The sequence below is a fragment of the Dromiciops gliroides genome, chromosome 2 (genome assembly GCF_019393635.1).
Source record: "Dromiciops gliroides isolate mDroGli1 chromosome 2, mDroGli1.pri, whole genome shotgun sequence".
In the NCBI taxonomy this organism is placed as follows: Eukaryota; Metazoa; Chordata; class Mammalia; order Microbiotheria; family Microbiotheriidae; genus Dromiciops; species Dromiciops gliroides.
In genome coordinates this window covers 163,953,808-163,978,313 of record NC_057862.1, presented here as the reverse complement: position 1 = coordinate 163,978,313, position 24,506 = coordinate 163,953,808, and the positions used below count along the sequence as shown (strand labels likewise).

General features: G+C 37.1%; 1 protein-coding gene across 2 annotated transcripts in view; it reads left to right on the top strand.

The window, feature by feature from the left end:
• The window catches only part of UNC13C (unc-13 homolog C), a 716,794-nt gene that overhangs the window by 343,584 nt on the left and 348,704 nt on the right, over positions 1 to 24,506 (top strand). For both annotated transcript variants that reach the window (XM_043984190.1, XM_043984189.1), the window contains exons 12-13: positions 1,302 to 1,417; positions 4,568 to 4,731. In XM_043984190.1, coding sequence (XP_043840125.1) covers positions 1,302 to 1,417; positions 4,568 to 4,731 — 280 coding nt within the window. The remainder of the gene's footprint in view (positions 1 to 1,301; positions 1,418 to 4,567; positions 4,732 to 24,506) is intronic.

The following is a 24,506-nucleotide window of genomic DNA, read 5'->3' as shown; positions in this document are numbered from 1 at the left end:
CAGGGCCAGTGCTTTATCCACTGCACCACCTAGCTGCCCCCTCCCTTCCACTTTTAAATCTGTGAATGTAACTGGCAGTTTGTTTGATTGAACTGAATATTACAGAATTCTACAGTTTTAATCTGGTTGTCTTCTTTGTAAGCCCAGGCTATGTGTTTGAATAAAACTCAGTTCCCTGACAAAAATGCTGTGAAAGTTCAATTATTGGTGGATAATTATTTACTATGTGTATTTTCCATTTTCTTTTCTTGATCTCCCTTCTGCTTTCCCTTTTAACTTTAATTATAAAAGCTTCTATCTAAGTGCCTGCTATCTTCCAAGAACATTGAAACAGGGGCCAGGAAGAGAGAGAGAGAGAGAGAGAGAGAGAGAAAGAGAGAGAGAGAGAGAGAGAGAGAGAGAGAGAGAGAGAGAGAGAGAGAGAGAGAGAGAGAGAGAGAAAGTCCCACTCATTAATTTTATTTGCTGAAGCTTTAAAGAACAAAATGAATCTTCTTTTTTGTCCATAAACATCAATAATCTTGCCTTCGTTGGCCCCATTAGCATGGATGACTTTCCTTATTATCCAAAGTATCACCTTTGTCAGGAATCCTAAACATGATAAATATACCTATATCTGCAGAAGTGCCTGACATTGTTAAATAAACTTAGGTTAACTTGTATTAATGATAGTATTACTTCAGTAGTTAAAGCATCTGTGATTTCATTGGTGAGGAACACCTATGGTGACTTCTCTGCACCCTAGTTGAGGATATTTACCAATAGTATGGCTAAAAAATTAAATTCATTAACTGTTGGCCTACCTTATCCTTCATGATGAATTTCTCTGACATGATTTTGACCTTGACCTGAACTGAAGAAGAGTCTCTTGTAGCTGGAGGACTATGGGTATGGGACTATACAGGTACTGTCAGACTCAGTTGATATGTTGGTTAGTTTTGTTGAACCTCTTTTTTTCCTTTCTCTTTTTTTGTTCTTTGTTACAAGGTATGACTCTCTAGGTAGAGAAAGGGGAGGTATAGATTTGAAAATGAAGGTGATGCAAAAACAAAATATATCAATTTTAGAAGCATTTAGATATTAAAGGGGATCTTAGAGATCTTCCTACCACAAATCACAGAAACAGAGGGATTTCATTTTAGAATCTGACTTCTGTGAATCATGATTACTCAATTGACATATCCGACAGAGTTAGAAATATTCACTTTTAATATCCATTGTTTGCTTTGAGCTTATGAGCTCTTGTGACAGAATTATGGTACTGTTGAAAATTACTGACCAATTTCTTTTCCGTTCATCAGAGAAACGGACAGATAAATCAGCTGTGTCTGGTGCCATTAGATTGAAAATCAATGTTGAAATAAAAGGAGAAGAGAAGGTTGCACCATATCATATACAGTACACATGTCTGCATGAGGTAAGTAAATCAAATAATAACGATAATAAAGTTCAGATAAATCTAACTTAATTGAATATCATATGTGAACCTTCAGGCCATTGTGTTTATTGAACATCTACATTGTGTAGAATATGGTGGTAGGTAATGGGAACTATAAAGGAAGAATTAGCTTTTTCCTAGCACTACCTTCTCCTGGATTCCTTTGATGCTCAACCCAGGCCTGAGTGCTCCTCCCTTCTCCAAATCACTTTTTATTTACTTATATATGAATTATTTCCACCAACATAGTATAATCCCATTGACCCCCAAAACATTGCTATTTTTGTCTTTCTACCTCTTGTGCCTAGTATAGAGACTGCCACATAGTAGGTGCCTAATAAATCCTGGATGCATGAATGGATGAATAATGAGGCATAGCATTTTGCTAAGAGAGCTTGCAGCATAATAAGGGAAATTTAACTAGCATAAGAGTCAACTATTAATGAAGGTTTTTTAATCTTTTAGGGACGGAAAGGGATTATAGAGAGCCTGAAATTTACTTGGTTTATAGAACTGCTGATATTGATAATCCTTCCACCAATGCAGATAAGCAACTCTTCTGTCATTTATGATGTTAAAGAGTTTCTTGCAACACTAGGAAGACCTAAAACACTAGCAATGTGCCAATGGTATCACATAGGTCAGAGGCAGAAATAAGTCTTCCTGGTTACACAGTTGGCCCTCTATTTACCCTACACTTTCTCATGAAAAGAATTATGAAACTGAAAACTATTAAAACATATTAATATATTTGGAAGACGTCATGGAAGTGGTGAATCTTGAGTAGTCTTTTGAAGGAAAAAAGTAACAGTGGTATAACTAATGGTAGTTAGGAGAGGAGCCAGTTGATGAAAGTCCTTGAAGTTCAAAATTTATAGTTTGGAATCAATTCAGAAGTCAATTGGAAGACCTTGTATAGAACTAGAATAATAAAATGTTCATAAATTTATTAATGACTCATTTCACAACTTTTCAATAGAACAGTGCCTCTCTACTGGAACCTACTTGCTGGAAAATTTCTTTAATATATAGTTTTTCTTCTCTTCCAAAAGTCTGAAGTAACTCATAAATATTGAGTTAAAGTCAGTCACTAAACATTTATTAAGCACCTTCTACGTAACAGGCACCGTGCTCTTATATTCACCCTAACTCTTTTCTTATAATTGAGGAATGACTGTCACTTTTGTGAGAGGTTCTCCAGTGCTACTGGTGTCTCAAAGGGGTCGATTTGTATACACTGGGCCTTCTCTTCCAAGTGTTTTGCAGATCAGGGCAAACCTACAGATGGAGTAAACCATTTTTGAACATATATAAGCATGTAGTCAGCATGTAAATGTGGTAAGGGTCAAGAATGGACAGAGGCACCTATCAAGATGTCATCACCTTTAGATAGGCACACAGCTAGTAGCTTCCTAGACACGTAAAGAAACTTAAAAGAATGGTGTCTATATTTTTTTCTGACAATAACTTTGGGAAATGTAGAGGATCACAGATTTAGAAGGTAAAGGTCATTTAGCACAACCACCGCTTTTTTTATTTTTTAATAAATGAGGATGTTGAGCTCAAAGAGATTAAACGATTTCCCTAAAGTCACCCAAGAAGCAAGTGGGCAGAGGCAGGATTCTAACCCAGATCCTTCTGCTGACTCCAAGTGGAGCAGCTTTTTAACTTGTCTAAAACCAATCTCTTGCTATTCTACAGAATTTAAATGATTTAACTTACAAAGTTACTTAAGAATGGAGCCTAGATTTCAAGTCATACTATTCACAGCAATAATACCAACAATAATAGTAGCAATAAATCATGTTTATATAGTACTTTAAGGTTTCCAAAGTTGATTATATATATATATGTATGTACATATATATATATATATAAAATCTCAACCTTATTATGTAAGTGTTGTCATGATCTTCATTTTGTAGATGATGACACTGTGATTCAGAAAGAGATTAAGTGATTTGCCTAAGGTCTCACTGATTACATATGTTTAAGGCAAGATTTGAACCCAGATCTTATTGACTCCAAATCTAATGATCTTGTCCTATTGGACAAGCGGTTCTTAAACTGTTTTTTGTGTTGTAAACCCCTTTGGCAGTCTTGTAAAGCCTGTGGACCCTTTCTCAGAATAAATGTTTTAAAGTACATAATAAGGATATATATATGACTATAAAGGAAATCAATTATATTAAAATGCAGTTATAAAAGTTTATTATTTTTTTTAAAGTTCATGGAAATCCCCACTCCTTCCCCACACCAAGCCAAGGGCTTCTATCTAAACCATGGTGCCTTTCTCTTCCAGAAATTTAAATCGGTTGCTTTTTTTTTTTTTAAACTTCCCAAAAGTACTTCAACTTGCATGAGGTCAAAGGAATTCTAACACCAAAATATAGGAAGGGAAGAAGCAGACTAAATGGAACCATTTATATAGAGTTCATTTTTTTATTCCTTCATGCTGGTCCCAGAACCAGAAGAAGATATGATCCTAGATGGCAGTCTCCAGCTGAAAGCCTGTCTACACTAAAACCCCTGAATATGATGGAATATGGTAGAGTACTTGACTGAGTGATTAATAAGAATCCAGAATATTTACTATTAGTCTTGCCCGGACTGTTTTGCCACCACTGTACAGTATTTACATAACTATCTTCTATATCAATAAAGCCATAAATGCCAAATTGTTCCCCCAGGCTCAGTAATTGACTGGGAGCTCAAGGAAGTCAAACCAGTGAATCAACTTGTGCTTAGCAATGCAAAAGTGTATACCTTGTCAGTAATTCTCAGTTGCAGCAAATTTCATTTGTAGTAGTCTTCCTGTTCTACTGAAGATGTTTTTCTTGCAGGGAAGGTTGATATCAAAAAACATTTTTGAATAAACCATTTGAGCAAGTAGTTCCATGTAGATGGTTAGAATTGAAAGTCAGAATGGTTCTCAGGGAAAGGAAAGAGTGGATTAAGAACATGCTATGCTCTTGCTGCTATTTCCCCAGGGGATGTAGAAGCCAGGCATTTGGTAAGAAACCTTTAGAAGCAAAGATAAGATGAGTGGATTTCACTATGAGTTATATTTAAACAGTTCTGGCCTCCATTGAGGAATCCCTGAACAATTGAAAACCCTCTTATCTTTAGAACCTGTTCCATTACTTGACTGAAGTTAAATTTAATGGTGGAGTGAAAATCCCAGAAGTCAAAGGAGATGAAGCCTGGAAGGTTTTCTTTGATGATGCATCCCAAGAAATAGTAGATGAATTTGCAATGCGTTATGGAGTTGAGTCTATTTATCAAGCAATGACGTGAGTACAACACATTGTTTTTGGGTCTGTTTTTTAAGCTCTGTGAGAATCTAAAGGAAAAGAAAGAAGGCTCACATCTCTATTGCCCCTTTTCTAATGAAATTCTGATCTGAGTTGATAATGTCATATCAACTACAATTTGAAAAAATAGAGAGAGATACAGAATCTGGTAGTCTCATCCAGCCAGCTCACATCCTTCATTTGTTTTTCTCCTTGTGGCACCAGTTGTTACAGGATGGAGACATGTAAGCCTTTTTAGAACCTATATTGAATATCTTTAAATTAGCATTGGGACATTAGACTTGGTTTCCTAGTTATTGTTACTTTCAGCTTTTTTTTTTAAAGAATGTTTTGAAATTCTAGAAATCTGTAAAACCTAGTTTAATCTGAAAGTACATTTTAATTTCAAATATAACATATATGAAATGTTTACTTACCAAAAGCATAACTTGAGCATTTATTTTTATTTATTGGGGGGGGGAGGAAATGAGGGTTAAGTGACTTGCCATGGGTCACACAGCTATTGTCAAGTGTCTGAGACCAGATTTGAACTCAGGTCCTCCTGAATCCAGGGACAGTGTTCTATCCACTGCACCACCTAGCTGCCACCCTGAGGATTTATTTTGATATCCACAGGCCATATTTTGTTTTGTTTTTAAACATGACTCCTGAAAAGATCCTTCCTCTGATGATCTATTCATTGAGTCTATCTGAATGCTGTGGGGTTCTGCAATGCTGAAAAATTAGTCTAGCTTCAATCACTGGCATCAACCTCAAAGATTGCCTGAATTTATAGAGCTGCCATTTTTTTTCTTTGAAAAACAAATTTTACTAATGTCTTTTACCATAAGATTTTTTAAGAAAAAAAAAAAAGAAAGGAATAAAATAGTAAAACAAACACAGTTGGCAGTGACTGAAACTAAAGGCATTTATAATGTTCTACTGCTGTACAATTCCCCACCTCCCCCTGCTTCACAAATGGAAGGATAACTGTTCTTTTCCACTGGGATTGGTCATTGCATTTCACCTGAGTTCAGCTGGATTTTAATCTTATTTTCATTTGCAATATTGTAGTCATTGTTTGATTGTATTCCTGTTTCTGCTTTTTGCATTTTGTGTCACTTCTTATGAGCTTTTCTATGTTTTTTAAGGAATAATGTTCCATCATATTAATATAAGGATGACATCTTAAAATGCAAATGTTGATTCCCTCTCCCTCCATTTGATCTATCTTATTTCTTTTAAATAAAGGATGTAAATAATTAAAAGTTAGTACCTCCTCCTACCTTGCTCCATTCTTTAGCAATGGGATGTGCATATCATAGTTACTAAACTCCTGTATAATAATATTTTAATTAATTAATTAATCTATCCATCATTTATCTATCTATCTAAAGTTCTGAGTTTTAATTCTATCCCTTTCTCATTCCCTCCCTCCCTCCCTTCCCCCTCCCCAAGGTTATAAGCAATCAATATATGTTATACATGTGCAATTATGTAAAACATTACCATATTAGTAATTTTACATAAAAAGACTCAAGTAAAAAAAAAAGAAAGCATAAAATAGCATGCTTCAGTCTGTGTTCAATCAATATCAGTTCTTTCTCTGGAGGTGGATAGTATGCTTCATTATTAGCCCTTTAGGATTGTCTTGGATTGCTGAGAGTAGTTAAGTCATTCATAATTGCTCATAGAGCTATAATGCTATCACTGTGTACAATGTTCTCCTGGTTCTGCTCACTTCAGTATACATCAGTTCATATGAGACTTTCCAGGTTTTTTCTGAAATTATCCTGTTTGTCATTTCTTATAGCACAATAATATTCCATTACAATCAAATACCACAGCTTGTTCAGTCATTTCCCAATTGATGGACTTTCCTTTCAATTTCCAATTCTTAGCCACCAAAAAGAGTTACTATAAATTTTTTGTACAATTTTTTTCCTTTTCTCTTTTTCACAATGACTATTATTAACTGTCCCCCTCCATCCTATTCCTTTTCCCATGATATTTATTCTATTATCTATTTTCTTTCACCCTATCACTCCTCAAAAGGGATTTGCTTCTGACTGCCCCCTTCCCCAATCTGCCCTCCCTTCTCTTACCACTCCCTCCTTATCCCCTTCCCCTCCTACTTTCCTGCAGGGTTAGATAGATTACTCCTACAAATTGAGTGTGTATGTTAATCCCTCCTTGCACCAACTCTGATGAGATTAATGTCTTTGAGCCTATTCTGATGAATGTAAGGTTTATTCATTTCCCTGCTTCTCCCCCATCTCTCTACCTACTCTATAAGCCCTTTCCTGTTTCTTTCATGTGAGATTTCACCCCACTCTACCTCTTCGCTTGCCCCTCCCCCAGTGTATTCCTCTCATCTCTCAATTATACCCTAAAGATGTCATCATGGGGCAGCTAGGTGACACAGTTGACAAAGCACCCACCGTGGACCCAGGAGGACCTGAGCCCAAATCCAACCTTAGACACAAGACACTTGCCCACTGTATGACCCCAGGCATGTCACCCAACTCCAACCACACCACAAAAAACAAAGATACACAAAATATACTTCACAGATACCATCCCTTCATATTCAGTTCAGACCTATATCCTCTGTTTAAGGATATTTCTTTCAGCTGCCCTAATACTGAGAAAGTTCTTATGAGTTAGAATATTCATTTTCCCATGTAGAAATGTAAACAGTTTAAACTTTTAACATCCCTCTTAATTTCTTTTTCTTGTTTACCTTTTTATGCTTCTCTAGGGTCTTGAATTTTATTTTATTTTTTTAGCAACAAACATTTATTTTATTTTCCATTTACGTATAAGGGTAGTTTTCAACATTCATTTTCATAAGATTTAGAGTTCCAAATTTTTCTCCCTTCCTCCCTCCCTCCCTTTCCTTCCCCCTCCACAAGATTGCAATTAGGTTATATATGTACAATCCACAAGTGTTCTTTTTATCAGTTCTTTCTATAGGGGTGCATAGTAAGCTTCCTCATTAGTTCCTTGTGATTGTCTTGGATCATTGCACTGCTGAGAGTATTGCTCATTAAACAATACTGCTGTCACTATGCACAATGTCCTCTCAGCTCTGCTCACTTCACTATACATTGATGTTCATTAGTCTTTCAAGGTTTTTCTGGGATCATCCTGTTTGTCATTTCCTATAGCACAAGACCATTCCACTACAATCATATAACATAGCTTTTTCCATCATTCCTCAGTTGATGGACATTCCCTTGATTCTCAATTCTTAGCCTACACCAAGTGTTGCTATAAATATTTTTTGTACAATTTTTCTCCCTTTTCTCTTTTTCATGATTACTATTGTTAACTGTTTCCCTTCTATCCTATTCCCTTCCCATGTTATTTATTCTATTATCCATCTTCTTTCATCCTATCACTCTTCAAAAGGGATTTGCTTCTGTCTGTCCCCTCCCCCACTTTGCCCTTCCTTGTCTCGCGTTTTAAAGTCAAATTTTCTTTTCAGTTCAGGTCTTTTCATAATACCTGAAATTCCTCTTTTTCATTAAAGTCCAATTTTTTTCTCCTAAAAGAGAGTTTTGCTGGATAGGTGATTCTTGGTTGAAATACCAATTTCTTTTCCCTCTGGAATATCATATTCTAATGCTCTCTGATCCTTTAATGTAGAAGCTGCTAGATCTTGTGCTATCCTGACGGTGGCTCCACAGTACTTGAAATGTTTCTTTTTGGCTTCTTACAATATTTTCTCCTTGAACTGGGAGCTCTGAAATTTGGCTATAATATTCCTGAGAGTTTTCATTTTGGGATCTTTTTCAGGAGGTGATCAGTGGATTTTTTCCATTTCTATTTTACCTTCTGCTTCTAGAATATCAGGAAAATTTTCCCCGACAATTTCCTGGAGGATGATGTATAAGCTCTTTCCTTGATCATGCTTTTCAGGTAGTCTAATAATTTTCAAATTATCTCTCCTGGATCTATTTTCCAGGTCAGCTATTTTTCCAAGGAGACATTTCACATTGTCCTCTATTTTTTTTTATTCATTTGGATTTGTTTTATTGTGTTATGATTTCTCATAAAGTCATTAGCTTCTATTTGCTCAATCCTAATTTTTAAGCAATGATTTTCTTCAGAGAGCTTTTGTACCTACTTTTCCATTTGGCCAATTTGGCTTTTTTTCATGTTGACTTTTTTTCATGACCCTTCTGCATCACTCTCATTTCTCTTTCCATTTTTTCATCTACCTCTCTTACTTTATCTTCAAAGTCTTTTTAGAGTGTCTCTATGGCCTGAGACCAATTCATATTTTTCTTGGAAGCTTTAGATATAGGGGCCCTGATGTTGCTATCCTCTTCTGAGGGTGCACCTCAATCTTACTTGTCAGTAAAGAAGCTTTCTATGGTCCTCACCTTTCTCTGTCTGCTCATCTTAGCTATCTTTTACTTGACTTTTAGCTCCTTAAAGTGGGGCACTGTTTCCAGGCTGCACTTTCCCAAGCTTTAGGGTGTCCCAGATGGTATGATTTAAGGAGGGGCAGGTTCTTCATTAGCCTGGCCTATTCTCTGGTCTGTAGATAACCCCAGGACAACTTGCTAATTAACCCTGACAACAGAACTTTATGTTCTGTGTTTGTTAGCTCCAAAAAGCCTGTGCCCCGGGCAGCTAGGTGGCGCAGTGGATAGAGCACCGGCCCTGGAGTCAGGAGTACCTGGGTTCAAATCCGGTCTCAGACACTTAACACTTACTAGCTGTGTGACCCTGGGCAAGTCACTTAACCCCAATTGCCTCACCAAAAAAAAAAAAAAAAAAAAGCCTGTGTGCCCCTCCCCCACCTGGGCCACTGCCACTCCAGCCTACTTTCTGGTGCCCAGCAAAGGTGAAAAATCCAAGTTCTACCTCAGCACCAGCAGAGACCCCTGTAATATCCCCCGGCCAATCTCTCAGTTCTATCACTAGATTATCAGTTTATTTCCAGATGATACTGGCACTGCAGCTGATTCAGAGGCTCTGTGGGTCTCTTTCTCTGGTGAGGCCTGACTGGGACTGGATCTATATCAGCATGACTGTGGAGTTGGTCTCCACTCCTGCCCCAGCACAGCAAGCCATCTTTGGCTGGAAATTGATCTCAGCCCATTCTTTTGTGGGTTTTGCTGGTCCAGGAATTGTCCTATGGAATTATTTGGAGGTTTTTGGGGAGTGATCATGTTGTGGGTTCTGAGAGCTTACTACATTTCCTCCACCATCTTGGCTCCAATATTTGTATTTTATAAGTGGGGGAATCCTACATGGAAAATTTTATTATAGATCTCAAAGGGTAAAGACCATTCCACCTCAGAGTTTAAGATAGAGGATAGGAAATTTGGCTACAATCTGACAGGTACTCTAGATTTTAGGAAATCAGATTTCAGTGGATCCATAGGAAATATAGGTAGAAATAAAACATTCCAGGAGACATTGGTATAGAACAGATAGATGAGAGATGCTCCAAAAAAAATATTCTGAAAACACTAAGAGAAAGTTATGAGGAGGGGAAAAATAATTTGTCTGAAGAGACCAATATATATGTAAAAGAAAATTATCAACAAATTTAGATTTGAAAATATATATATATATGTCCAGAAGAAAAAAGCAAGACTATTTAGCACAGTAAAAAAATATGATACTTTAGTTGTGGTTCTTGTTCAGTTTTTTAGTTGTGCCTGATTCTTTGTGACCCCGTATGGGGTCTTGGCAAAGATACTGGAATGGTTAGCTATTTCCTTCTGCAGTAGATTAAAGCAAAGAGAGATTAAGTGACTTGCCCAGGGTCACACAGCTAGAGAGTGTCTGAGCCCAGATGACTTCCTGACTGGTGTCCTACAAAAATAATGTCAGGAGTTGTTAATACACAGAAAACTGAGTTTGGTGAGGAATAAATGACAATGAGAAAAAGGAACACTTTTTTTTTATTTTGAGAAATATACTGTAAAAGAAAGCGATCTTTATACTTGAAATTACAGAACAAAAATGACTAACAGGAAGGTAATATCAGAGATATGAAAGGAAATAGCAAGAGAAAGTATAAGTGCCTTGAAGAATTCAAGTCACCTGGTTTAGGTAACTTATATCCCTGGCTCCTGAAAAACCTTGTAGCTACGATTGAACTTCTATCAGTTGCATTTGAAAGATCATCCAAAAACAGGAGAGGTACCACAAGACTGGAGAAGGGCAAATATTGTTAGGGTTTTCAAAAAAGTGAAGCAAACAGAGTTGGCAAAGTCTAGGCCACTGAACTGGACTTTGATTCCTGGGGAAAGTCTAGAATGAATCATTAAAGTAATATTTGGTGAACATCCAGAAAGTTGATTACAAAGAGCTAGAATACTTTGATGAAGAAGGTCATGCCAAGGAACTTAATTTTCCTTTTTGACAGGATTGCTAAACCTTTACATATGAGGACAATACTGTAAATATAATTGACCTAGGGGGCAGCTAGGTAGCATAGTAGATAGAGCACCAACCCTGGATTCAGGAGGACCTGAGTTCAAATCTAGCCTCAGACACTTGACATTTACTAGCTGTGTGACCCTGGGCAAGTCACTTAATCCTCATTGCCTTGCCCCACCCCCAACAAAAGAATATAATTGAGCTAGTTTTTAGCAAAGCTTTTGATAAATTTGCTTCCTCTTATTCTTATTAAAAAATGGAAAGATGTGGATAAGATTATAATCTAGTCAAATGGATTCAGAATTGGTCATTTATGTATAGACTCAAAGAATGGTGGTCAAATGGTTCAATGACAATATGACCTGAGTTCTCCATTAGCATCTCCCTATAATCTGTAAGTGGACCTGTTCTGTTCAATATTTTTCTTAATGACTTTGATAAAGGCATAGAGAATATGCTCATCCGATGAGATAAAGCTGGCAAAGATATCAGTTGTGGGATGCCAAAGATAGGACAAAGACAAAATGACATTGAAAGCTAGCACATTGGGCTGAATCAAATAGTATGAAACAATTGGATAAATGAAAAGTTTTGCTCTTCAGCACAAAAAATAAGCTTTACAGGCATAATATAGGGAATATTTGAGTGGTATTGCACTGAACAAATAGATTAACAGATAGAATTGTCATTTTTATTATATTGCCTCATCCTACCCTTGAATATGTGTGAAGTGTTTTATAATTGTGTTCATGTAGTTCCTGGGTTTGTCTTGGCAGGTAGATTTCCAAGTATTTTATATTATTTATATTTAGTTAACATGTAATTTTATCTTTCTATCCTTATCTCTCTCTTTTTTGTGAGGCAATTGGGGTTGTGACTTGTCCAGTGTCACACAGCTAGTAAGTGTCAGGTGTCTGATGTCGCATTTGAACTCAGGTCCTCCTGATTCCAGGGCCAGTGCTTTATCCACTGTGTCACCTAGCTGCTCCTCCCCCTTATCTCTTTTTATTGGATTTATTTTTTATTTTTGCTTTGTCTAATATCATGATTGATCCAACTTTTTTTTTTTTGCTTCATCTGTAGCCCCTTACTTTTACACTGTATTTGCCTCTGTGCTTCAAATGTGCTTCTCGTAAATAACATATTGTAGGATTCTGGTTTTTAATCCATTCCACTATTCCCTTCCGTTTTATGGAAGGTATAGATAGACAGTCATTGTTCTTAATAAAATTTAGACTTTTGAGTGGACTTCAAGCCTAATATGAGTTAAAGAAAAGTGACTTCCGGAAGTGTTTATATAATTTTGGGATGTAGGAAAAGGCAAAACCAGTAGTAATACAGAGGTAACAATTCCTTTCTACTCTACTATCATTCATCTTGAGTATTGTGTTTTGTTCTAAGCACCAAGGTTTAAGAAGGATACTGATAAATTGTGTCCAGAAAAGGGCAGTCAGAATCTTTTTTTTTTTTTTTTCAGTGAGGCAATTGGGGTTAAGTGACTTGCCTAGGGTCACACAGCTAGTAAGTGTTAAGTGTCTGAGGCTGGATTTGAACTCAGGTACTCCTGACTCCAGGGCCGGTGCTCTATCCACTGCGCCATCTAGTTGCCCCCAGAATCTTTTAAGGCATTGATCCCATGGTATATGTGGCTCAATTGAAGGAACTGGGTATATTGAATGGGGAGAAGATGCAGGAGTGACATGAAGCCATCTTCAAGGGAGAAAGAATTAGACCGGTTCTGGTTTCTTACAAAGGATCAAACCAGGAACCATAGGTGGAAGGTGACAAGGAGGTTAAAATTTAGGAAGTTGACAATTTACTTTAAAAGTCAAGAAAATGGGGCAGCTAGATGGCGCAGTGGATAGAGCACCGGCCCTGAAGTCAGGAGTACCTGAGTTCAAATCCGGCCTCAGACACTTAACACTTACTAGCTGTGTGACCCTGGGCAAGTCACTTAACCCCAATTGCCTCACTAAACCCCCCCCAAACCCCCCCCCCAAAAAAAGTCAAGAAAATTCCCTGATGAAATGAGCTATCTGAAATGGAAAAATCTCCCTTGAGGGGTCGTGGGTTTTGCCTCTTTGATATCTCCAAACTGAAGCTGAACAGTCATTCATTCTGTTTGTTATAATGGGCTTTCCATTTGTGTATGGGTTGGATTAGATTGCTTCTGAGTCCCCTTCCATTTCTCAAATTTTGTGAGTCCGGGATATGACACAATTTATTCAGCCACTAAGCAATCAGAGGACACTCATGTTTTCCCAGATTTTTCCCACCATAAAGAAGTGTCAAACTATTTTTTAATTTGCTCTTTTCCACAGATTTCTGGCTATAGGTTTCCTTTCTTGCTCTGTAGCATAGCTCTAACATAAGCCTCATACTGCGCTCAGCATTTATGCTCCCCTTGTAATTTAGAATAACGTACTATACGGGTAGGTGTTTTCTGTTATTGCTAGAAGATGGGTACACTTTTCTAGTTCATGAGATCTGGTAATGATAATGTACTGTGCTCTTGAATTCTGCCTTTCACTATGCCAATTATTATAGCTCTGCATATTGCTAATGGTAGAATTTGAATGCAATTAAAGTAAAAGAATAACTGATGGTTTAGAGTAAACATCTTCCTGCTGATATAACTGAATAAAAAAAAAAACTGCTTCAAAAAAGGCTCCCAGGGACAGCTGTTGGCTAAACAGTTTTTTAAAATCAGGTTGGCTATATTGTTTTCATTGCTATTCTTAACTACTCACATAGAAACATCAAAATTCACCCCTCTTCACATAGATTAAGATAAGTAGTCAAGTTAAAAGGAAGAGATATAACTCTCAGTTCCATATAGTATTTTTTTTAAGTGAGGCAATTGGGGTTAAGTGACTTGCCCAGGGTCACACAGCTAGTAAGTGTTAAGTATCTGAGGCTGGATTTGAACTCAGGTACTCCTGGCTCCAGGGCCGGTGCTCTATCCACTGTGCCACCTAGTTGCCCCTCCATATAGTATTTTTATCACAGACTCTCTTGACTTTCGATTTCTGCCTAGCAGGAGCAGTGAACACTTACTGATGCCCACAGGGTACAAAGTACAGGGCTGGGTGCCCTCAGGCTGACATAATTTTGATTATACATAGTCCCTCCCTTCATGGAGATAACAATTGAGGAGAGAGGAAAGTTCATAGGCAAAAATGTAAAAGGTCATATCTACTAATCAGAAAATCTGTATCAACAGTCTATAAAGTAGAAATATGGTTTTGTTTGTTTGTTTGTTTGTTTGTTTGTTTGTTTAAGTGAGGCAGTTGGGGTTAAGTGACTTGCCCAGGGTCACACAGCTAGTAAGTATTAAGTGTCTGAGGCCGGATTTGAACTCAGGTACTCCTGACTCCAGGGCCGGTGCTCTATCCACTGCGCCACCTAGCTACCCCTAAAGTAGACATGTTGATGCCTCTGTTTTGTTTTTTGTTTTGGTTTTTGTGTGTGTTTTTTTGTTTTTTTGTTTTTGTTTTTGTTTTTTGCAGGCAATGAGAGTTAAGTTACTTGCCCAGGGTCACACATGTAGTAAGTATCAAGTGTCTGAGGTCACATTTGAACTCAGGTCCCCCTTAATCCAGGGCTGGTGCTTTATCTACTGTGCCACCTAGCTGCCCCTGACACCTTTGTTCTTAAACTGTTTCCTTATTTTCCTATTCTCATAACCCTGAGGTGAAATATGCTAATATGAGCAGAGGGCTATTTATTACAGTTTGTCACTTTACCAAGTAGCCTCACCATGATTATGGGTGATAAGTTTGTCCAATAGGCTATCAAGTTAAAAACAGAAGGCACAGCTTCTAAGTTTTTGAATCATGTTCAAACAGTGATGAAAAATTTATGTAGTATGAAAGTCATACTCTCATGCTTCATCTCAATGTGGAGGTAATCATGACTTCTTGATGGTTGAGTCAACAGAATGCAATATCTAGCAGGTTCTACCATACTGGAAAAGTTTTGAGTATTGTCCTAGTAATGGACAGGTTATTTCTTCTTTCTAAGGACCATCCCAGCCAAATACAAAGAAAAGTTTCTCACTAGTAGGTGAGGCAATAGATGATACATTTGTTGACTATGGTAATCCATTAAACAAAGAAAAATACAAAAAGGTCCACGGTCTGTCCAAAGCATCTTTACTTCTTCAGTAATGGTGGAATAGTGTTCTAAGATTCACATATTTTATACATCATTTATAGATCTGTAGACAATACATCTGGCACTATCAAGGAAATATCCTTGTCCAGTTTAAGTAGAAATGTCCCTAGAGGACGTGAATCATCATCCTTGAAATTCTTGCTGTATATGAAAACAGAAGATAAAAATAAGTTTTAGGTAAATGGTTTACAATTTCACCTTGGAGAGACAAATGGAAGGGTTAGTATTTTGGTTCTCCTGTGCTTTCAGAGGCAAAAAGAAATCTCATTTCAAGGGATATGTTACCACATTTTAGTGTAGTGTTCATGTTAAATATCAGCAAAAAGATTGCCATGAAGGTAATTACAATTTGTGCTCCAAAATCTATTTTAGAAGTGGAAAATTCTACAAATAACTTGACAAGATTCTACAAATTAAATCAATGTATATTTAATTCTCGCTGATTTCAGTGCACGAATGAATATAGTGAAAGATGTTTGCAGATGATTGTGTACTCAATGCAGCCTCAGAGGCTGAGATGCAACAGTGTATAGATTAATTTTCTGCTGCTTGTGCTAATTTTGGCCTGACAACTAATACCAAGAAAACAGAGGCTCTCCAACTAGCCATCACCATTACCATTCATACACAGAACCATTGGTTACAACAAAAGGAGAGATTGTCAGTCCTGTGGATAAGTTCATTTACTATAGCAATATACTTTCTAGGGATGTCTCCATAGGTGATAAGTTTCATGCACACATTGCCAGAGCTAACTTTGTTTGGGTGGCTCTGAAGGAAAGTATTGGAGAGAAGAAGCTGCCTACCAAACTGAAGGTCTATAGAGCTATTGTGCTGACCTTGTTATATTTCTGTGAAACCTGGACAGTATACCAGTGCCATGAATGTGAACTGCTTCCATTTGAATTGTCTTAGGAAGATTTTGAAGATCACCTGTGTGCTGCTTAAAATCTATATTGTGTGATCACCTTAAATTAGAAGTTTCAGCACCAGTCTTTGGGCATTAAACATTTATTAAAGCATCCAGGTATTAACATGGAGTTCAGAAAGTTGAGAAAAGGTCTATCCAGCCTAGAGTTCCAGCCTGGTTGGGTTCTTCTTCAAGTCCTCCTCCCAGGAGCCTGCTTTAATCAGGAACTCTCCAGCAAGCTGATTGTGGAAGCTTTTTATAGGTCTGGAACAGAGGTGGTCCTTACATACTGCTTCAAGCTGATTGGTTGGCGTCATCCAAATCCATTGGTTTTGAAGGTGTTCTCAAGTTGAGTTTACAATCTAGCTTCTGAGAACAATATCTTCTTAAAGGATAGCCAGGTGTGATTACAATCCAGTTAATTTGAAGTAGGCTAATCAGCAGTCAATCACTCTCACTTGATTCAATCAGTCTAGATTAATCTCCAGGTGGGTCTTTAAGTATTTGCGAAATTCCATTATTTCATCACACCTGTCAAGATAGATACACTGAAGTACCTTCTCCAGCTGAACTGATTGGCATTCAAACTCTACTGCAGAAAACACAACTCCAATAGGTTGGCCATGTTGTTTGAATGTCAAACATATGTTTGCCTAGAAGACAATTTTACAGAGAACTCACACAAAGTAAGCACTCACAGAGAGATCAGAAGAAGTAATACAAGGACACTCAAAGTCTTTGAAGAAATTTGGAATTGGTGGTGAGACATGGCAGACACTAGCACAGAATCACCCAACATTCTGTGCCTGCATCAAAGGCACCATGCTCAATGAGCAAAGGAGAATTATGGTAGCTGGGGTGGGGGGAAATGTGTGATGTGGAAATTTAGAGCCATCTCCATTTCAAATGTTCAGATGAATTATTTGTGCCCAACTTCAGGTAGAACCTTTCAAGCTCATATTGGTCTGATCACTGTCAAAAACACTGAACCTTGACCCCAACATAGTGATGTCATTTTGGTTTTCTTTGAGAATGAATGCCAACCACCAACCAACAGTTATATTATTGATTATAATTTTAGAGAATGTAGTATCCCACTGCCCTTGTTATTTTTTTTAACGGAGATGTGTGTTTGTCAAAAGTGTTTGCCCCCATTGTGGAGGACCTAAAATACAGTCAGAATTGTCCCGGAAATGTCTAGGGATTCCCTAGAGATGGTGAATGTAACCAGATGCTTGTGTTTGCATGTCACATTATAATGATCACATCAAGCCATGAAACATTTTACATAGTCCTCCATTGAGTATGACTTAAAAAAACCACATAGGAAAAACCAAATTGATGGAGGTTATACATGTTCCATATTGCAATAGTCAATTCCATCAGTACCTATATCCTGGACATACACCACAGAAGGAAAATTTACTTGGCTCAAAAAGAAATAGGAAAAGAGAGCAGGCTAGATTGCATTTAGAAAATGCTATTGTGAATGAAGTCAACAAAGCCAAGTTTCTCTCTGAAACCCTAAAATCATATTTAAAAATATCAGTACTCTAAGTTGAATACCCCTAAACAACAAAAGATATAATCACAAATATAGAAACTTACTCCCCTAGCTGTGGGAGGCATAATCCTTCTACCCCTTATCACTAATTATTAGCTCAGTTTCTATATAGTCTTGTCCCAATTCCAAATCCAAAATCCCTCTCAGACTCGAGTCTCTGGCATCCTGGATTCTCTCTTCTTCCCAATCGGATTGTCTGACTGAAACATCCTTCCTAGAATATTGTCTACAAGGTTTGCCATGGCTCATACTCTCAATTCCGGGTTCTTTTGAGGATCATTGCTGCCAGCACTGGAAACTGAGGAAAGATAACATAGAATAGAAATATACGCCCTCAGACTCATTTCTCAGAGCCCAGAAGCTAGAATGATATCTCACCAGTTTTAAAGACAAACCTTCTGATCAAAGAAGGCAGCCAATCAAAGGAGGCTAACCCCACCTCCTCCATGTAGTAAGCAATCTGGAAAACTGAAACTAATTCCATTTGCTAATAGAAGATCAGATTAAGTTGGGAAAAGTTAGTTATCCTGATTCTTCATACCTCATAGTAAGGAAATCTGGAATCATCAATATAGATGCATTTATTTTATTTCTCATACTGGGCTAAGATTTGTTTACCATATAACATGAGGGTTTTTTTTTCAATTCTTCAATGTAGTCCATTGTGATTATAATTACACAAAGACTTTGTTTTAATTTTAATATGTATTGGTAAAATATTTAGTGAAAACATTTTGAGAATTTAGTCTTATGCTCATTGATAGTCATAGAACATTTAATATAACTACCTTTCATATGGTCTTTTTTTTCTAGTCAAATGACTTAGCTATCATTCCCTATGAATGACATTCCCTATCTTGCCTCTATTCCTTTCCTGAGGCTTTCACCCATGTCTAGATTGTACTTACCTCTGTCTCTTAGATTCCCTAATCTCCTACAAAGTACAGCTCCTGTGTTACTATTTACATGCGGCTTTTCCTGATCTGTCTACTAGAATGTAAGCTCCTTGAGGGCAGGAATTGTTTGATTTTCATTTTTTACTTTATGTCTGGCACCTTTCATAGTGACTTGGGCATATTAGATGCTTAATAAGTGTTTATTGCATTTAATTTAATTAATTTAAATTTCATTTAATTTAATTGATTTAATTAATTTTAGAGCAGTGGTGCCAAATTCAAATAGAAATGAGTGGAGAAGGCCTTAAACCATAGTAAGGATTCCTGTGAATTGCATATTGACATAGAAAACCATGTACTGATGTTTTCTATGTTTTGTTATATTTTTGTTTTGTTTTATATTTCCTAATTATATTTTAATGTAGCTCCAATGGCACTGTGTACCCGACATGCCCCACAGGCCACGTATTTGACACCCCATTTTAGAATACTGGTATTTTTCTATTAAATGTTAGAATTTCCTTTGCTGAGATGCCTTTGATTATATATAAACAACAAAGCAGTTTTGAAAATGCAGCATAAGTATTATTCCCAGTATCCTTGGACTAAGAGTAAATCAGTATGCATGAATGAATCACAGGATCATAGACTTAGAATGTGAAACATGTTAGGAGATATCAAATCCAAATAGCCTCACATAATAAATGAGAAAACTGAGAACTCAAGAGGTTAAGGGACTGGCCTAAGGTCACATAGATATTAAATAAAAGAGTGTGGATTTAAATCCAGGCTTTCAGACTAGAAGTCCAGCATGGATTCCACTATGCCATGCATAGCGGTTGAATAATTAATCAAATAAAGTTTCTCATGTTGTCTTGAAGATTTTTTTTTTCTGGCAAAGATAGACCCAGAGAGTGAACAAGTCCAGGTCAGATATATAGCAGGTCAAAGCTTCCATGTTAATCAACAATGGGATTGTGTCTATGAGTGGCTGCTACACTTCCAAGCTGGATAAGATAGGGCTACCTGGTCTCAAAAAAAAAAAAAAAATAGGGGCAGCTAGATGGTGCAGTGGATAGAGCACTGGTCCTGGATTCAGGAGGACCTGAGTTCAAATCCAGCCTCAGACATTTAACACTTACTAGCTGTGTGACCATGGGCAAGTCACTTAACCCCAATTGCCTCACCAAAAAAAAAAAAAAAAAAATAGACCCAGAGGAAATGCATCCTGCTTAGGTTACTTATTTTTCAAAGTTAATCCATCTTTTTTTTTCTTTTTCTTTTTTTATTGATTTTTGTATGTGAGAGGCAATTGTGGTTAAGTGACTTGCTCAGGGTCACACAGCTAGTAAGTGTCAAGTGTCTGAGGCCGCATTTGAACTCAGGTGTCCGCTGCTCTATTCACTGTACTACCTAGCTGCCCCTAGTTAATCCATCTTTAAAGAAGATGGCAAGCCTGTGGTTACAGACCTATGCATCAATCCAAGAGTCACCTTCATATGAACATGGACAGAAATAGATTGTTTGGACTTCGGTGAAAGGCTGCTCATTTACATAGCACCACTTTGATACAAGACCTGCCCCTTTAGGTCTTTAAAATATCATGTAATAAATGAAAGATCTTCTCTTTGGTTATCATTCCAATTCTTTCTTTACCATCATGTAGTGGCTATGATCTTCTACCCCTTTATTAAAGCTTTCTTGTGCTTCACTCCAAACATGTAATTATCACATTTTCATGTTTTCAAAGGATTGGGGCAAGAAAGGAAGAATAGGATAGTACTTATTAGAAGAAAAATTCTTAAGGTAAATGATTAAATTTCCTTTCTGTATGTTTGTCATAAAGAAAAGGAGAACAATCTATTTGCTAGTAAACAACCTGAACACTAACAACATACTTCCTAGTTACCTAGGGTCCCTCAAGTTTACTGTAAATGGACTGCCCTTTCCCCACAAAACATTCCCTCTGGGGCCCCAATTTATTAGCTCTATCTATTACATGAGAAACATATTTTTTGTTCTGGAACATTTATAATAACAGAGAAAATGTGTGTGATTTCCCTGTTTGGACAAGTGATTGATCAAAGACTGCAAAGATTAGTTCCCACATGACAACTACAATTATCAATCTGCAATAAAAACAATTTTCTAATTAAAGAAAGAATAAAAAGTCTAATCCTCTTTGCCAAGAGGAGTGCCATTGATTGTAAATATTTTATGTCCTGAGGTCAGGCATGGAGCCTATTTCTATTACAGAGTTTTTGGGACCCCCTTACACTTTTTGTGATACCAAAAGGACAAACCAGAAAATCTGAAATGTATTGTGTCTCTGCAAGAAAAAAAAGCTTATCATATGTAAGTATGTACCAAGTAAATCTTCTCTTGCCTTTGTCAGAGACAAAGGACTGAACAAAATTTTTTAAATCATCTAGAGGCACAAATTGGAACTATGCCCAATGGGCTGTAAAACTGTGCATACCTGGGAGCAGCTAGGTGGCACAGTGAATAGAGCACCAGCCCTGGATTCAGGAGGATCTGAGTTCAAATCGGGCCTCAGACACTTAATACTTACTTATTAGCTGTGTGACCCTGGGAAAGTCACTTAACTTTCATTGCCCTGCCCCCCCCCCCAAAAAAAGGAAAAAAATTTGTGCATACCCTTTGATCCATCCATACCATTGCTAGGTTTATATCCCAAAGACATCCCCCCAAAGGAAAAGCACCTATTTGTACAAAAATATTTATAGCAGCTCTTTTTGTGGTGGCTAAGAATCAGAAATCAAAGGAATGCTCATCAATTGGAGAATGGCTAAACAGGCTGTGGTATAAGATAGTGATAGAATATTATTGTGCTATAAGAAATGACAAGCAGGATGATTTCAGAAAGGCTTGGAATGACTTGTATGAGCTGATGTATAGGGAAGTGAGCAGAATCAAGATAACATTGTACATAGAGACAGCAATATTGTTTGATGAAGAACTGTGACTTAACTAGTCTCAATAATACAATGATCCAAGACAATCTGAAAGGACTAATGATGAAACATACTATCCACTTCCAAAGAAAGGACTGATATTGATGGAACACAAACTGAAACATGCCATTTTCCACTTTATTTCATTTTTTATTTGTTTTCATATTCAAAATGACTAATATGTTAATGTTTTACATAATCATACATGTATGACACATATCTGATTGCTTACCACCTCAGGGAGAAGGGAGGAGAGGGAGGGAAGGAGGAATAAAAATTGGAACCCCAAACTATAAATAAAAATGTTTATTACTTTAAAAAGTAAATAAAATCATATAGAGGCAATTCATTATTTAATGTTAAAATATCCTTGATAAAGATAAAAAGGAGTTCAAGTTTCTTCACAAAATTTGATTTTTTCTTAGATGAGCTACAAATAGGGGAGACTGACCAGAGCTTTGGGCCAAGGTAGTCAATTGAGAGGACACTGAGAGCACTTTAGCAGGAGAGAACCAGCATGGTTTAGCACCATGTTAGCAAAAAAAATTATACTTAAAATAGAAACATACCATCTGATGCGCTCCTCCCCTGCCCTGAGCCACCTTTAGGAGAGGGATTTTTTTCTTATCTCTTTCCTTAGATATTGTTCATGGAACTTCACATGAGTTTTAAAATGCTTACTCATCTCTCTATTAGGTTATGGCCTTACCTGTAGAACAAAATAAATGAGTAAATGGAGAAAAACAAAAGTATCTGTTCACTCTGCTTAACTTTGATTTGCTTAACAACTATCTTCCATTCCTGAGGGTTGGTAAATTGAATCAAACTAATGTTTTTCTTTGGAAAATATAAGGAAGGTTCACTGACAAAGGTAATCCTTCTTAGCTGATTGTACAAAAGACATTTATTATGGCACATTGCAAAGGATTAATGGGAAAAGTGTTAAGAGTCCTACTTTATTGCCTTTGTGGCTAATATTGCCTATTCATGCTGCCATGTTCCATGATGCCTCCCTTTGTCTCACAGCCAGGAGCCTAACCTTCCCACCTGTTTGCAAATTGGCTTCATCTGGTTCTATAAGCAGCCACAATGCTTGCTGAACAAGGAGAAAGGGTCTGGGAATTCTACACAACTTCTCAGGTGTCTAAAACGGATGCAATATTATGCATAGAATGTTCTATAGGCTTTGTAAAAAATGGCAATGCATAAATATTCAGTGTTTCTATTGCTAATCATTACAGCTAATTTTTCCTTTCATCTACACAAGTTTTCCCCTAGAGTGTCTTCTAAGACAGACTAGAGACTCATTGATCTCTCTTCAGTGCTTCTATCTTATTATGTTCATTTTCCCAAATATTTACTTCTCATTACCTTCTGAAGCAAAAGAAAGCCAATCTCTTGACTCATTATGCAATTGGTGACAAGCTCATGTGGGAAATCTTGTGAGCTCGATTATAATCAGAGAGGCAGCATAACATAAAGAAAAGAAAACTCTTGAGTTTGGTTCCATTTCCAGTTCTGGTACAAAGTAGCTGTTTGACCTTGGGCAAATCACTTTATCTTTCTGGGTTTTATTCGCTTCACATGTAAGGTAAGGCAGTTGGTAAGGTCTGAAAGTTTTGATTACTAGTGTTCTCCATCTTGCTAGCTATTAATCATTAGGGAAATTAGAAGTCATATATGCTTTCCAATTTGCAAAAAGTGTTGGCAGAATTTTCTAAGTGCTTTCCAAGATTCACAGAAAATCCTAGAATTGAAAAGGACATCTGAGGCTCTATATTCCAATCTGTGCCTGAACTAGAATACCCCCTGCAACCTGCCTAAGTTATAACCCAGCTTTTGCTTTGATACCCCAAATAAGAAGAACTAACTTCCTCCACAGATGTGCCTTTTTACTTTTGGATATCTCTCATTGTTAGAAAGGGTTTCCTTGATTCAAGTTCAAGTTTGCCTCTCCAGCCCTTCCAGACAAGGCTCCTAGTTCCACCCTCTTGGCAAAAGAAAAAATGATTCCTTTTTTACTGTACAACCCATCTTATTCTTGGATATCGCTGTCTTACATTCCTTAAATCATTTCTTCCTCAGGACAAACAACTGATATTTCCATGGCATGTTTTTAAGATTCTTCACATTATCAGACTGTCCGTATTATCATTGTATTTCCTGAAATCTATTGCCCAATTCTGATCACAAGGTTCTAACTTGAGAGTATGTATCTCTTTCAACATGTACAGGAAAGGAATCTCCACTATGAATAATACTCTACAAACATTTTCTAACCAAGTTAGAGTACAGTGCAACTGTCAGTTCCATAGTCTTTCAAACTACTAGTTACTGCAGGTGGTTATCTCATTAGATTTCTTGTCTGCCACATTACATCAGTGACTCAAATTGAACATTTGTTGTACTTTTTGGCACTAGATCTTTTTGTTGTTTAGTTATTCGAGTCAGGTCCTTACTCTTCATGACCTGTTTGAGGTTTTCTTGGCAAAGATACTGGAATGGTTTGTCATTTCCTTCTCCAGCTCACTTTACAGATGAGGAAACTGAGGCAAATGAGGTTAATTGACTTGCCCAGGGCCACACAGCTAGTAATTGTCTGAGCCTCATTTATTTTAGATAAAGCACTGTCTGGTCAGGTCAACTGCACCTATTCTTATGATGCTGGGCCCAATTTTCTATCTTGTTGAAATCTCTTTACAATCTGACCAACATGTTAACTCTCCTTTCTAGCTTTGTGATACCTGCAAATTTGATAAGCATTCCACCTATGCTTTTGTCCATGTCATTGATAAAAATGTTAAATGACACAGGTCCAAGCACAGATCTCTAGGAAGCTGAATTAA